Raw genomic sequence first — 15276 nt, 5'->3', positions numbered from 1 at the left:
GGCTTGGGACCATCCAAAAAGAGACCTGCAACAAGTCATGCCTCAAACAGGAAAAGCAAAGTATTACATTTTGTAACAAGTTGGAATCAGCTAGCACAAACGTCAGTGAAAAAAAAACCCTTCCACGTCCACGTATCCTGGACAATAGTACACAATATAATTAAGAAGAATTTCCGTTTAGAAACGAGGCCAACAGGCTATTGGTCCATCAAAATAAGGCTTTAAATTATAGTTCCCGCTCAACTGTTGCATACCACAAGCAGCTGAAGAATAAATACCCGCTATCAAATACGAAAGCGTACTGGTAGTCGCCCTCGTATTTTAGAAGATAGTGAAATTCTCACTGGGAGCAATGGTGTGCTTTGGACATGACAGTCTTATGAAGATGTCTTTTTCAATAAAAACTACGCTGCAATAGTCACCAAACGCAGTAAGTATGGATTACTCTGTGATAGGGCTGTTGAAATCGTCCGAGAAGAATGGAACTTTCTCAACAGAAACTATGCTGCAGAACTATTGTCAAAATGCACAGCATGACCTGACATGACAACATGGACTGTAACGGCGTGGTATGGCTCCAAAAATGTTCTAATATAATGCACTCAACCTCTGTACATGTACATAAAAAAAAACCTTTAGACAAAAAAAAAGACAAACACAAAACGTACTCACAAGGCAAGTATAACTAAGGTACTTCATCGAACTGGTGTATTCAAGTGTTTTAAACTCACATAAAAGAAACCTATCATTCTACTGGTTTAAACAACTCTATTTATTCAATTAAGGTACTTGAATATGGGAATAATAAAGATGGCACTCATTAAGAAAGAAGATCTGTAGTAATAAAGGACCACACAGCAGTTGAGATACATAATCTATCTGTTTAAACTCTGATCGTTGTGTGAGATAACGAAAATATTTAAACAGTAAGAACAGATATGGGTGATCAAACTCATAACGTTCAACTTTTAAAACTACCATCCACAGTCTGCAGCCATTTATGAAAAGATAGTTGCTTTAATCGTACAGAATGAAATTTAAAAACACGATTAAATTTATCAGGTTGCTACAATCAGATCATTAGGAGTGAGAAATAAACCTTCTCCCCTAATGTTGGCATTCTATCCCTATGATGGTCACATACCTAAAAAAAACAAAAAAAAACAGTATAATAAAACCTAAAAGCTCTAGGTCGAAAAGTACTGTTGTTGTAAAGGTAAATTCTTCCTTCAACTTGAAAATAGTAGGAATAACAAATATTACCCAAGCCTCACATAGATCGAAATGCTGTTAATGTGCTGCTTATTTCTTTTTAATGTATGGATGTCTTATGTTAGGTTATAAGGCCTATTTACAACAAGAAAAAGCGGGAAACCAAAGATATGTAGTCAAAATGGAATGATTATTATATACTAGTGTGTAAAAACAGTAAAATTACAGAAGGTCTAGAACATTTGCTAGAAAATCGTAATTCTACAGCATTCAACAGCATCATCTTTAAAATAAATCAATTCAAATTTCATTATATCTGGGCCTAACTAACTTAAATATATAGTTATTTACTCTGTATGAAACAAAGACTCCACTACTGAGGAAATTAAAGAGACAGCTTAAAGAATGTATTACTGTAGTAGTGATATGTTGCAGAAAGAAAGGAGAAAAACAATTTGTATTTTAAGTAAATTAGTTGTTGTAAAAGAAATTCTCATATTGTGAAAAAATATGACAAATCATGAGTCGAGTCCATAAAAACATAAATATTCTTTTTATGATAATTCTATAAGAATATGTCTGAACATAAAAGGAATTGCATCACAAGCTCAGCAAATAGGGAACTCACGACTCCAATTTTATAAAAAGTGTAATTTAGACTTCAACCACCATAAGGAAGAATGTGGATAACCTCAAGTCTTCTATATGAGAGGACTGATTGGAATTTTATGAGGGGTAGTAGCAAGACATCCAGAGTATATTGTGTAGTAGTGGGTGAGACCCAGCTCAAGGACCAAAATTTGGTTAAATGAGAGAACAGAATATAATGAAAATTAAAGGTATCATAGGAACGAAACAAGTTAGAGAGTATTTATCAAAGCCTTAATTGCAAGGCGATCAGCATTGTCAGAAATTCCTACGTTTTCAAGAATCCACAGAAATCTGATGTTATATCCTCATTGACTCAGTCGAAGAAGCAAAAAGTAACATTCCCAAACGAGGTAATGGTGGAATGACATAATGTTAAAGCTACTAAAATATTCTAAAAAATATAAGGTCAAAACATTTCACGATGTTAGGAAAACACATGAGCTCAACAAATCAATTAAAGACAAAAATACATAACCCTATAACCCGGGCACTTTCAAAAGTTGGACTTTTTCTTTGAAGGACTAATTCGGTGACGAGGAACCCACTTTGAGACTAATGTTACATATTAGACTTTCAAATAGTCCGAAGCCGAGTTAACTGATGATTTAAATTTAGTAGTTAAGTTGTACTTTGGATCTACTATTTAAATGTAAGCCGGTATATTAGTCAATTTACGATATTTGCCAACAAGATTGATACACACTGTTTTCGTTTTCAACACAAATACGTTTTAATATACACACAACAGTACAATTATTACAAATAGTTACTACAAACAATGATTTATATACAAAAGTTTCACAAACTTATAAACAATATAAAGTTTTCTTTCTAGTCTGGAACTTCCTTGATATCTTACGATGAGTGAGTTGATGTAAATACGATTCGCCGGGAAGCTAGCTACCTTTATCTCCTTGGCCACACACACTGTTTTCCACGGTTGAAGTTGGTAATGTTTTTGTAAAAAATACTAACGTCCGATGAGAATTCACTGAAGTTAAACCATTTGTAATGTTCGATATTTATAAATATTCCTGGTCGAAAATCTTAAGTTTTCCGATTGATAAGCGTTCTAAAAATCACAATTATAGCTTTCGGAGTTCATAGTATGCTAATTATAGCGAACTAGTAATAGACACTCTCTGGCGTGTGACGTTAGTTATATTTATAGCGTGGGAACGTTTTCTAAAAACTTCAATCTTACGTAACAGTACCGGTTAAACTGTTTACATACACACATATATTGTTGATTCTCACTCTGGAGAATCTTCTACAATCTTTGGGGAATAGGCGGGAGTTGCGCAATACATATCTAACACTACAAGCTATGCATGCTTTTAAATATAAACTCAATCTAAACAGCGTCGATATTAAAATAAATTAAAACAAATTCGTTGAAGTTACTCCAGAAAGAAGTACTCTACTGCAGCAGTATATACAACATTAGATAAAAAATGTGTGCAAGTGCTTTAGAACATTAAGTACAGCAATGTGTATGTCCTACAAGTTATTTACAGCATTAAATACAGAAAAGTCTATATCCCACAAGTGACTCAGAATATTATATTTTAACTTCAGCAATTTCTATATCTTTACAGTTACTTATAATATTAAATACAGAAATGTGTATACCCTACACATTATTTAGAGCATGAGACATAACAATTGATTTACACTGAAAGTAGTTAAAAATCTTAAATACAACAGTATGTATATATCCAACAAGTCATTTAGCATATTAAATACAGCAATGTCTATATCCTCCATGTCATTTACAAAACTAGGTACAGAAATGTATATACCTGCAACCTATTTACAATGTCTCAAGCCTACAAGTAATTTATAATATTAATTACACCAATGTATATGTACTACAAACTATTTACAACATTATATATAGAAATGTTCAAACCCATAAGTTACTTACAACGTTAGATATAGAAGTGTTTGCATCCCGCAAGGTATATTAGAACATTAGATACAGAAATGTGTATATCTTGAACGCTATTTACAATACGAGATATAGAAATGCCTATTCCTCACAAGTCATTTGAAATATTAGACAGAGCGATGTATATATCCCATAAGTCATTTAGAAAAATACATACAGCAAAATCTATATCCTACAAGTTACTTACAAGACAAGATACAGAAACGACTATATTTTACAAGGCATTTAGAACATTAGATACAGCAAAGTCTATATTATATACTTTGTTTAAAACTTTAAAATATGCAACGCACTTATCCTACTCATTATTTACAAAGTTACATAGAAAAAATGTCTATATATTACAGGTCATTTCAATCAGTATTTAATACAATTGTTTATAATCTACACGTTATTTAGAATATTAAATACAACATATCTATAATCCAGAAATAATTTACAACATTAGATAAACCAATGTCTGTATCATACAAATAGTTTAGAACATTAAATAAAGTATGTCTATATCTTACAACCTATTCATAACATAATAGAACATCAGAACATTACCTAAGTAACTTGTAGGATATATACACTGTTGTACAACATTGGATATATAGATTTATATATGCTACAAGCCATTTAGAACATTAGATACAGCAATGGTTATATCACACACGTCGTTTAGAACATTAAATAGAGCAACGTACCTATTCTTCAAGTAATTTACAAAATTATGAAAAGGAATGTTTATATCCTTCAATCATTTGGACCATTATATTCTGCACTGTTTAGCATGATCTGTATCCAAAAAATAATTTAGAACATGAGTTGCAGAAATGTCTATGTACTTGTTTGTTTTGTTTGTAATTAAGCACAAAGCTACACAATGGGCTATCTGTGCTCTGCCCACCACGGGTATCGAAACTCGGATTCTAGCGTTGTAAGTCTGCAGACATACCGCTGTGCCACCGGGGGGCTGTCTATATACTAAAGATCATCCAGAACATTAGATACAGCAACATATATATATATATATATCATACAAATAGTTTAAAATATTGAATACAGCAACTTTTATATCACACAGTTTACTTAGAAGATTACAAACAGCGTTATCTACTTCCTAAAGATAATTCAGAACATTAAGTACAACTATATGTATACATCCTACAAGTTATTTTCAACACTAGCTACAGAAATGTCTATATACTACAGATCATTCAAAACATTAGGCACAGAAATATATATATATCCTATAGATCAATAAAAACATCAGATACAGTAATGTCTATGTCATGCAAGTCGTTAAAACATTAAGTTCAGCTATTTCTAGAAGTCACTTAGAAAATTAAATATTGCAATGCCTATGTATGTTACAGATCATTTAGAACATTAGATACAGAAATGTTTATATCCCTTCAACATATTTACAACATTAGATAGAGCAATGTTTGTATGCCACGAGTTATTTAAACCATTACATACATTAATGACTATATACTACAAATTATTTAAAAGGTTAGGTAATTTGTTTGAAAGATATTGAGGGGAATTTTTGGTGTTATTTTTCTATAAAGTTCTTATATTGCCTAAGCCCAATGATATCGACACGTGAAAATATGTACTGCCTAATATTGTTAAATCATTGTTGTTGTTGTTTTGCTTTTTGTTATGTTGAAAAACTTTGTATTATTGGGGATTAATCATTACGTAAGTTAATTGTATGTCAGTTATTTATGTGCCTTGATGCGTGAATATTTTCAAACATTTCGAAGGCCGTTATAAAGTCTTCAAAACGTTAATAAATAAATTAATGTAAGGAAAGTTTTGGCCTAGAGGTCAACGGACATAAAAAAAAATCTACATTGTTTAGCTTACAATTCGTCTCGCCCTTCATTAAGTGCATAGGGCAGTCTCAAGGCACGCAGCGCGAGAACCTTGTCAGCGAGGTCCGCCCCGAACCCTCAAAGCTGATGACAACTTACTTTGCTATGAGTCCTGCAATCGGCTTCTTTCGTAAACAACTTCTTGGACAGCTAAAATTAATGACCTCCATATGCTGCACCATGAAAAAGACAAACCACGTGGGATGAATGATCGGAAGTATCTCCCGGATATGAGATGTTGACAATTGCTGTGATTGGCTATGTTTGTAATTGAGGCGGAGCATTATTTGGATAAACTAGGATACTCAGGGTACTGTCACAAGAAGTGCGGGCCGTTAATCTGCGTAAGTAGTAGATAAGTGTTGTTACTGAAACCGACATTAGATAGACCGGTTATGAGTTCATGCTTTAAATTGAAGTTAGAAACGTACTTGTTTTCTTTAATTCAATACCTTTTAAGTGAAATGGCAACGTGAACTTCCTCACTGGTGTCACTAAGTCAATAGTATTAAACAGTCAAAAGTGTTGGTGAACATCAGCACAGTTAGTTGATAGGGGCTCGCCATGCACTTTATGGCAGTCATAGTCGTTGCAGTGGTAAATGTACTTCCTGCCACTTTCTTTACTCTGGCTGACCAGAGCTGTGAAGAGGTTCAAACGAAATGCGCTTCCCGTGAGGGCTGTGGAACAGCTCTTAGAAGATATATGGTTCACTGTGCCGGACAAGTTTCAAGTTGCCCGACTTTCTGTAAACGTGCATTGATATCTTTGACTAGCACTCCTGAAGGACGAGAATTTATGATGTGTGACTGTAACGGATCTGAAGACTGCCAGTTGAGAAAACAACGTGTAGAGATCTGTCGCCCGGAAGTCATTCGAGCTACAGCTGAAGATGCTGTTGTCTCTTGTTCCGTAGCTCATTGGATCTGTGTAGCAGACCTCAAATGTTCCAAGGCTCTGGAGTACTACATCCAACTATGTCACGGGATGTTCAGTGGCTACAAATGCACTCACCGTTGCAATAATAGTCTGGCAATCCTTAACCGTCAGGACAAAGCCGAAAAACTCAGGACGTGTTACTGTGATGGGTCAGAAGAGTTTCCGTGTCGACGAATGAAAGTTAACATGGAACGTTTGTGTTACGGCAGGGAAGACTTTATGCTTGAAAATACTTTAGAAGGTAATGAAATAAGCCATTTTCGATCATCAGCTGGTCAACTAAAATGTAATACGTGGAGTTTATGGTACTTTACCATTGTAATAATCATGACAAAATATGCAGTTTTTATGGAAGATGACAAGAACAAAACAGAGATACAAGGTATTAACGACAGTGAATGGTAAGTTTCTAGTTTTTTAATTTGATTATATACTTACTGTTGTAAACTAGTTTTAAGACTCTTTGTACCTGCTACCTGTTCATACACCATGAGCTATATAGCAATATATATATATATATATATATATATATATACGCAAAGCGTTGCTTAACATTTTATTTGAGAAGTCCGTCCTTTTCTAACTTCTACATCTTTCAATGGACAAAGGGTAAACCATTTTTACTTTTACTCTGTTTAGGTAAAACTTCTTTTTGCCGGTGAAAACAAAATCGGCGTATTGTTTGAAGTAAAAATCAGATATGTAGCGTAGTTATTGAAGTATACTTTAAGCATGAGCTAAACATTTAGTCGTTCCCTGTCCAGATTTGTTCTCCTAAACGCGGAACTTTATACTGTTACGTCTCCGTTTGTTAATTGGTTTTCCGTAAATTTGTTCCGACGAAACTTTAGCGACACAAGTCCTTACTTAATAAAACTGGTTTATTCTTTCCGAATATAACTTTACGATACACTTAATTTCAACAATCGCGCTAAAACAAACGCTATAACAACGAACGTGCTCAACTTCAATAATACTCTCCGACTGCAGATCAATTACTCACTGTCTACACACACATTATTGTCCCGTCACGTTGTCACCCTCTTATATATACCAGACTATCCTATATCTAGTAATCTCCCGACAATACCTCACGAAGGTACAAGATATTTCCAGAAAGCAGGGGGCGTGACACTAGTCACGTGACCTCGCTGACTCAACAATACTATTTAAAAATAAATCGGGAAATTCGTATGTTACTATAGCAACTACTTTCAGATCATGGTTGCCTTGCACGAATCGGGACAGAATGCAGTCGTGTTTCCTACCTCGCACTAAGAAGCTGGCACCAGGACCATACTAATCGATCAGTGAGAAAATGACCAGCATTTTTGGCCTCAGGGTGCTCTTGATGTGTTCAGTGTTTCCCCCTAGCTAGCTATCCATCACAGCGTTGACAGCCAGTAGTATTCTTAGGGATATCTTAATTTCACGCTGAGAAGGAAGACTGACTTAACTTGAACAGTTGCAACAGTAACTACTAAAAATATTTAGAAGCCACTGATAGAATAATAATAATAATAATACTAACAGTACAGATTAATATAAATACATCAAATAATTAAATGGTGAAAAGTTGAAAAAGTTAGCTTATAAGTAATATTAATTTCTAACATGGGTGTCCGCAGAATTTTTTTCAGGGAGGGATAAAGTTTTACAGGGGGAGGGGTGGTGCAAAATAGTGTGAAACTGTGAATTGAATAAAAAATTCATATACATATGCTGAATGAATATAAAAAGAATTATGTTTCTCATTTTCCAGCGGGGGGAGGGGGCACGTGCCCCCCTGCGAGCGCCCATTACTTCTAATGAAAACAATCTGCCTATAGAGATCAGAACTAAAAGTATACCTAGCATTAGTAATGAGCATAAGTAATTGAATATACTCTTCAAACTACTTTATTTATAATAATCACAATACACTGTTTCATTGGTTAGGTACCCTCACTGTTAACGATATATTCGGCCATAACTAATTCGTTAAGCCCATATGCTAATCTAATCGCACATTACTGAAATGGCTATAGCCAACCTAATCGCACATCACTGAAATAGCTATAGTCAACTTTATCGCATATCACTGAAGTAGCTATAGCTTTAACATTGTATTAACAAGCGTTTGCACCAACCCATTAGCCAAGTATCTTTAATTATACATATTTCGTTCCTTTTAATTTTGATATTAGTTTGTGACACTAATCGCGTGAAAAATATATACAATAACAGGACGTTTCGTTTTAGAATAAATTAGATTTTGATCCTCTTCGAAAACCTGAACCTAAAACAGTTTCCGAATGATATTATTTAGCCGAATGGCATACAGAATGGTTGATATAGTATTTTACACAGTGAAAATTATACTTAGTGATAATTTGTACTCACAAATTACTAGCATATAAAACACACGAGAAGCATACCAATAAATAAGTACCTACGAAGACGAATAAAAAAAAATTGTTGTTATCTGCATGTTTGTTAATTTCCGGTATAAATTCTCTCCCAGGAACTTCAGCGATACAAGTCTCTTCCTGATGAATCCAGTTTATTCTTTCTCGATACAAACTTTTAGTACAAAGTAATTCCACAGTCAGTATGTTTCTCGTCACTTTAAACTTAACGACTTTTATAATACACCCCATAAATCACAGCGATTCACAATCTCGATAACTTCACTCTCTACGAGTACAAAACACACACTTTATTATTACCCAACAAACCGTAACTATTGTTCGCTTAACTATACATTCATCACTGGATTCTCTGCCAGGCTTATATACTAAAGAAAAGGGCGTCTCGAACGCACTTAGGACTCCCCCGAAAATTCATGATCATTCGAGAAACTCCTCGCACACGCCACCGGCGCCAATGCGCCAGCAGCGTCACGTGACTTCCGCTGTCGTAACAATATTCATAAACTATAATTGCAACCAGTAGTGGGCACCACTGTAACACTTTTTAATTCCTATATAGCGAATTGTCTAAATAACTGCCCACGCTTAACTTTGCTACTATAGAACTATCCCACACTGTAGATAGTCATAAAAAACATTGTGTATATGTTATAGTTATAGAGAAGCACAAAGTTTACATTCTGTTGTGTACATCATTCTGTGTTCTTGAACATTCACTTCCATTATCTTTATTTACTGAGGAAATTCTTAAAATGGTAAAACCGAAAGATCAATTTTTCCAACCAAATTCCTTATTGTGGTATTTAGTCAAACTTGATACTTTTGTACTGCAACATATAGTGGTATATTTTACTTTTGACCTAGCTGTTATAATGAAAGCTGATACTGCTTAAAACTTCAATTCTTACCTGGTTAAATAATGGGTTTTATTATCCAGTAGGAATTGAAAACTCTGAAATCATTACGGGTCATAGATCACAGCAAGATACGTCTTTAGTTATACGTTTAGATGCAGAAGGCTAAATCAATATTCCAGAATCTATCTCCTTGTAAGGACGCTGACGTAGTTTAGGCTTCTTAGTAATCTGAACTGGACAGTTGCAGTGTATAGGTTCACAGCAAGATGGTCATGGAAGGTATGTACCAGAAGGTGATCGTGTAAAAGCTAAGTAGAATAGGGTTTGAAGTCGATGAAGACTAATAAACCAAAAGTGACATCAGATATACAATAACATATTGCAATTTATATGTTACTGCTAAAACTATTTTCGATTGTCGATGATCCTGATTATGTGATTTTGTCCGACACCATTATTTATATTCTGAGAGACTTCTGGAAAGGACGACCAGATCATTCTTAGAATAAACATCTTGACAAATTTTTCACAGACCTTCCGCTGTATATGACCTTGTGAGCTTTCTAAAGCATCTTTAAAGAAACCAAATGCACCATGAAAACATTTCTAGGTGTGGCTGAGAAACTTGTGTATTTGTCCATCTTTATTATAATAGTATTTTGGGTTGAAGAATTCTGTTTCATATACATTCTTCACTTTGTGGATGAGGGTGTTGCTCCGAATTCGTTTTTTGTGTGGTTTTTCCCTCTCGAAATGTATCTTCCAGACTGGTATCGCTATTTGAATATTTCTCTTGGGAAACTCTTTTTCATTTCTTTAAGTCCAACCACAAGGTACTATGACGTCATTGCACTGTTAAATGGTCGAAAATGTACCATTGTTTTAGTATGTTAGTGCTCGCTCATGGCTTCATAGCTTATCTGGCGACACCGTGTACAAGTCGTTCTAATAAAATGTGATCAATCCTCTCTAGCGAAAGTATCAACTTGGTCTAGTCAAAGTGTGATAATATTTCATATAACAGTTTGTATAGATACTTGTAAACCTATAGAAATTGTAGGCTTCAAAGGAAATGTTTAAGAAAAAACATTGATTTTTTTTTTGGCATTTCATTCCAAAATATTTTTTCCACATACAAAATATACCGATAGATTTGTAACTTATAAAGAATAAAAAATATTTTCTGTATTAAAGGCACAAATGACAAAGCATTTTGTATATTTTATTTCATAAACTAATCAATATGTAATTTTTTTTTATCGATGATTATGCCTGTTCAAAAGAAAATAATCACTATATTATTATTAAATAAAACAATATTAACAACTTACATATCTTAAAGTATTCAGTCTATTCTTGAGGAATATTCAGGGGAAATAGACGTGAGATCGTAGCTTTGTTAAGTTGTAAGTTTGATGGAATTTTCCGTATAATTTTTGTTTCAAAAAATCTAATTTAAAAAAAGTTTAACAATTAAAATGTTAAATTATTATTATTAAATCAGGGAAAAGCAATTGTTAATGGTGAGGAAAATACGTGAGCGCTTAGACAGAGATTTAGTTCTTGAATACAAAAAATTAACACTTTAAAATGTAAATTTAGAACAAATACAACGTCATCATTACAAGAGAAATTGTGATAGGCGTTAAAACTGCTGAAAATTTTATCCTAATAATATTTATTTTAGTATTGCAAAAACGTTTTTTTTTGTAAAAATGTCTTTTCAATGCTGAAAAATAGTGTATTTTTTATAAAAAAAAAAGATAACTAACTATTCAGTATTTCAATTTTCTTATTTTTCAGATGGAAAATGTTTGTGTGTGTGTATATAAAACTCTAAGTAAAAGTCTTGTCAATTAAATTTCAATTACAAATGGAAAAAAATAAAAGATTGCTTAAGATTTGTTATGGTAACTTTAAACAACAATTGCAATCATTCAGTCTGAACTGCGAAATTTAATAACTTAGATTAAGGATTTGTTTGCCTGATGTTTAACGCAAAGCTTAACAAAGTGCTGTGCCCACCACAGGTATCAAAAACTCGATTTTTTGCGTTATAGTCCTTCAGACTTACACCTTAGCCACTGAGAGTCTAAAATAAGGACAAAGTTAATTAGCAACTTCGTACATTGTTTTCTTTTTAATACTGAAATTCAATAAAATATAACTTGGGTTTTATTGAACATCATTGCAGAGTTGAACTGTATGTTACCATTACAAAAGTCGAGTAAGAATTTTTCAAGAATGTTGCTTAGCGTTAGTAAGTTCAGTAAATTTTCATATGCATCATATATTTTAGACATTTTAATACATAATAGTTTTCTGCCTCATGACATATACGTGTATAAATACCAAATGTTTACGGCATTATACAAGTCGCGTTATTAATGTTTGAAAAATAAAGAATTAAACACGGCGATTATCAGTTTAACCACGATACTACTAATTATGTGTTTAGGGTTATCATACCTTTTAAGATTATTTGAATACCTCAACAAAGCACACAGTATGCCTACATGCCATGCCTAAACAAAGCACGTACGTCCTTTTAATAAAGGTTCTAACTTAGATCGTCATCGACATCTTATCGTATAATTGTCAATCTGTGGTTTCAGTCAAAATTTATCTTCTTTTTTTTTGAGCCTAAAAAGGAGAATTGTATTTACTATAAGAATAAGAATTACTATCTAAAACTTTTTAAGATATTCAGCAAAAAAAATATTTTATGCCACAGATATGTGTGTGAAAACTAAATAAGATATCGCATAAATTACTGCTGAAAAGGGAAAGTCTTCAAATGATTGAACAGGATCTTTGTGTTTAAAGTGCTTTTGAGATTTAAAATTATGAACAGCTGTGCGGGTTTATATAAAAATATATACATCAGAAACAAAATAAAAACAGAAGAAACGGCAAGACGATAAGTGGCCCAACTTTAAATTGCTAAAATCTATATTGACCCAATTTTAAATTGCTAAAATCTATATTGACCCAATTTTAAATTGTTAAAATCTTTATTGACCCAATTTTAAATTGCTGAAATCTTTATTAGAAATAACTTGTACTTTTTTATTAAGATCAGTACTTTTTATCATTTCTCATAACCTCAGGTAGGTTTTTTTTAGATTCCTCTACTTTGATTGTTTCAAGTCATTATATTGATATAAAAGTCAATTAATTAAATAGAAGAAAAGTTTCAAGATAAATCCATTTTATTCATGTTGGTTACTCACATGATCAGATGCATCGCGTGCTTGCACGTGCAAGTTTAGTTCCAAATAAGTGTTCAAACGATAATTATCAAAAGGAGAACGCGGGAAAGTGTTTACACACAGTTTGGAAATTGTTTATTTTACAGTTGCCAATGGGCTATTACGTTGGTTAAGTGGATAGTGAGGATTCTTAAAGTTGGTTATACTGAATAAGTAACTTGCGGATGAAGTCCCGCGGTTTCAACAAACACGCTATTATTTTTAGTTCTTTTACTGCTGTAGTTTTTCTATTAAGTAGGTGTTAAACTATGGATAGACATAATCGTAGCGAAGACGAATTTACAGCGATATTTTTGATTTTTTCTCTATTCCTGTCTGAAATTTTTATTTATAAATTTCTATGTTGTTAAAGAAATGTTATTACAGTTTGGGGACATATATTAATATAGTCTTGGCTCTATAAATCCCAGCTACGCGCACTTGTATTGCAATTCTGAAAGTATTTCTTTTTTGCTTCATATTTTTCTGGTTTCATAGGATCGTGGTTATATTACAAAATTATTCAATACATTATTTGTTTTTTGTGAAACACGTTATAGGTTTTTGACCTTTTCTAAAATTAGTTCCAAATGTTTAAACTATCGTTTAGGCCCATCATCACACGTACTTTTGATCCAAAGATCATAAACTCTCTATAGGTTTATTTAATGAGCGAGTTTATGAAAAAGAAAATCCTTAAGAAATTTGCCATATTAGATTTATATTTCCGTAATTTCATCATATTTTTTTAAACTTTATTATATGGATTTTATCTGTTGTGTACAACTGATTTTGTTTCTGCAAGAAAGATGTGTTAATTAGGTAAGCAAAAATGTTCTAAGAAATATCATTATTGTTACGACAACGGAAGTCACGTGACGCTGGGAGCATGCGCGCTGGAGTTTCTCGAATTATCGGTGAACCCTGCGAATGTCCGAGTGTTTGCTAGATGCCCTCTTTTTTTAGTATATAAGCCGGGCAAAGAAAGCCAGCGATATAGATAGATATATATAGATAATTAAAGAAGCGAACAGTAATGACGGTAAGTAAAGTGTGTGCATCACTATGACTTATAGTGTGTATTATAAAAGTTATTAAGTTTAAAGTGACGAATTGACTGTGAAATTACTGTGTACTAAAAGTTTGTATCGAGAAAGAATAAATTGGTTTAATCAAGAAGGGACTTGTATCGCTGAAGTTCCTCGGAGAGAATTTATGCCGGAAATTAACAAACAAGCAGATACATAACAGTATATATGATTATTAAGTTTGGTTATACGATACTATTTTTGTTATAATCCTAGCTTCTGATCAAACGAAGCTACTTACATTGACCAGAAATAAAAATCAAGCCATTAATTAATATAATCAATTTAACGTAATTTTCTTGCTTAGAATGCATTATTTAATCATTTGGATAATCTCGCGTTAGCGATATATTCGGCTTTATAATCTCAATAATATCTCACGAGATTCGGCAAGCTTAAGAGATTTAATGTTAGTTCTAAATCCATATACTGATCTGACAATGCAAGCTCATCTTTGTCGTAAAAATATATAATAATCAAATATTGAAAATAATAAGAATAGAGATATTAATCATTCTAACGAACAGTATTAGTAAAGAAATTAAGTAAGAACATACAATTAAAACTCTATACAATTAAAAACTCTACATGTTTCGGTGGGAAATGGTTTTCTTCTGGGCTCCTAAAGATAGTGGAACTTTTCCCACCAAAACATGTACAGTTTTTAATTATATATTTTACTTTTAACTTCATACAATAAATTTTAAACGTTGAATGTTCTTGCCTATTCTATGAAATCTCTGCACAAGAATAGGTATAGAATATATTGAGTATTAGTGAAAGTTGTTTTAGAAAAAGAATAGAGTAAAACTTAATTAAGCCAACGAAAACTGCTCGTATATTTTTCATTGGTCAAGATCGAACTTTTTCTTCCTTTTTTGAATGTTATATTGAAAGTAAACAAAAAAACAACAAAAAACTTGCTTCTCTTCACTTGAACCACATTCTATTTCAATCCTAATCTTTAATCCTTAAAAAAACTTGCTTCTCTTCACTTGAACCACATTCTATTTCTATCCTAATCTTTAATCCTTAAAATAAACTTGCT

General features: G+C 32.7%; 1 protein-coding gene across 3 annotated transcripts in view; it reads left to right on the top strand.

Annotated features, from left to right (window-relative positions):
- Positions 1-4885: 4885 nt before the first annotated feature.
- LOC106472514 (growth arrest-specific protein 1-like) overlaps positions 4886-15276 on the top strand; it is a 31673-nt gene continuing 21282 nt past the window's right edge. Inside the window, exon 1 of one of the 3 annotated variants that reach the window (XM_022401866.1) lies at positions 4886-7022. In XM_022401866.1, coding sequence (XP_022257574.1) covers positions 6247-7022 — 776 coding nt within the window. In that variant the 5' untranslated portion in view covers positions 4886-6246. The remainder of the gene's footprint in view (positions 7023-15276) is intronic. The other 2 variants (XM_013933173.2, XM_022401861.1) reach the window with 2 other exon arrangements.

This window comes from Limulus polyphemus, unplaced genomic scaffold (genome assembly GCF_000517525.1).
Source record: "Limulus polyphemus unplaced genomic scaffold, Limulus_polyphemus-2.1.2 Scaffold121, whole genome shotgun sequence".
In the NCBI taxonomy this organism is placed as follows: Eukaryota; Metazoa; Arthropoda; class Merostomata; order Xiphosura; family Limulidae; genus Limulus; species Limulus polyphemus.
The sequence above is the reverse complement of the archived record's forward strand: the minus strand, read 5'-3'. Positions and strand labels throughout refer to the sequence as shown.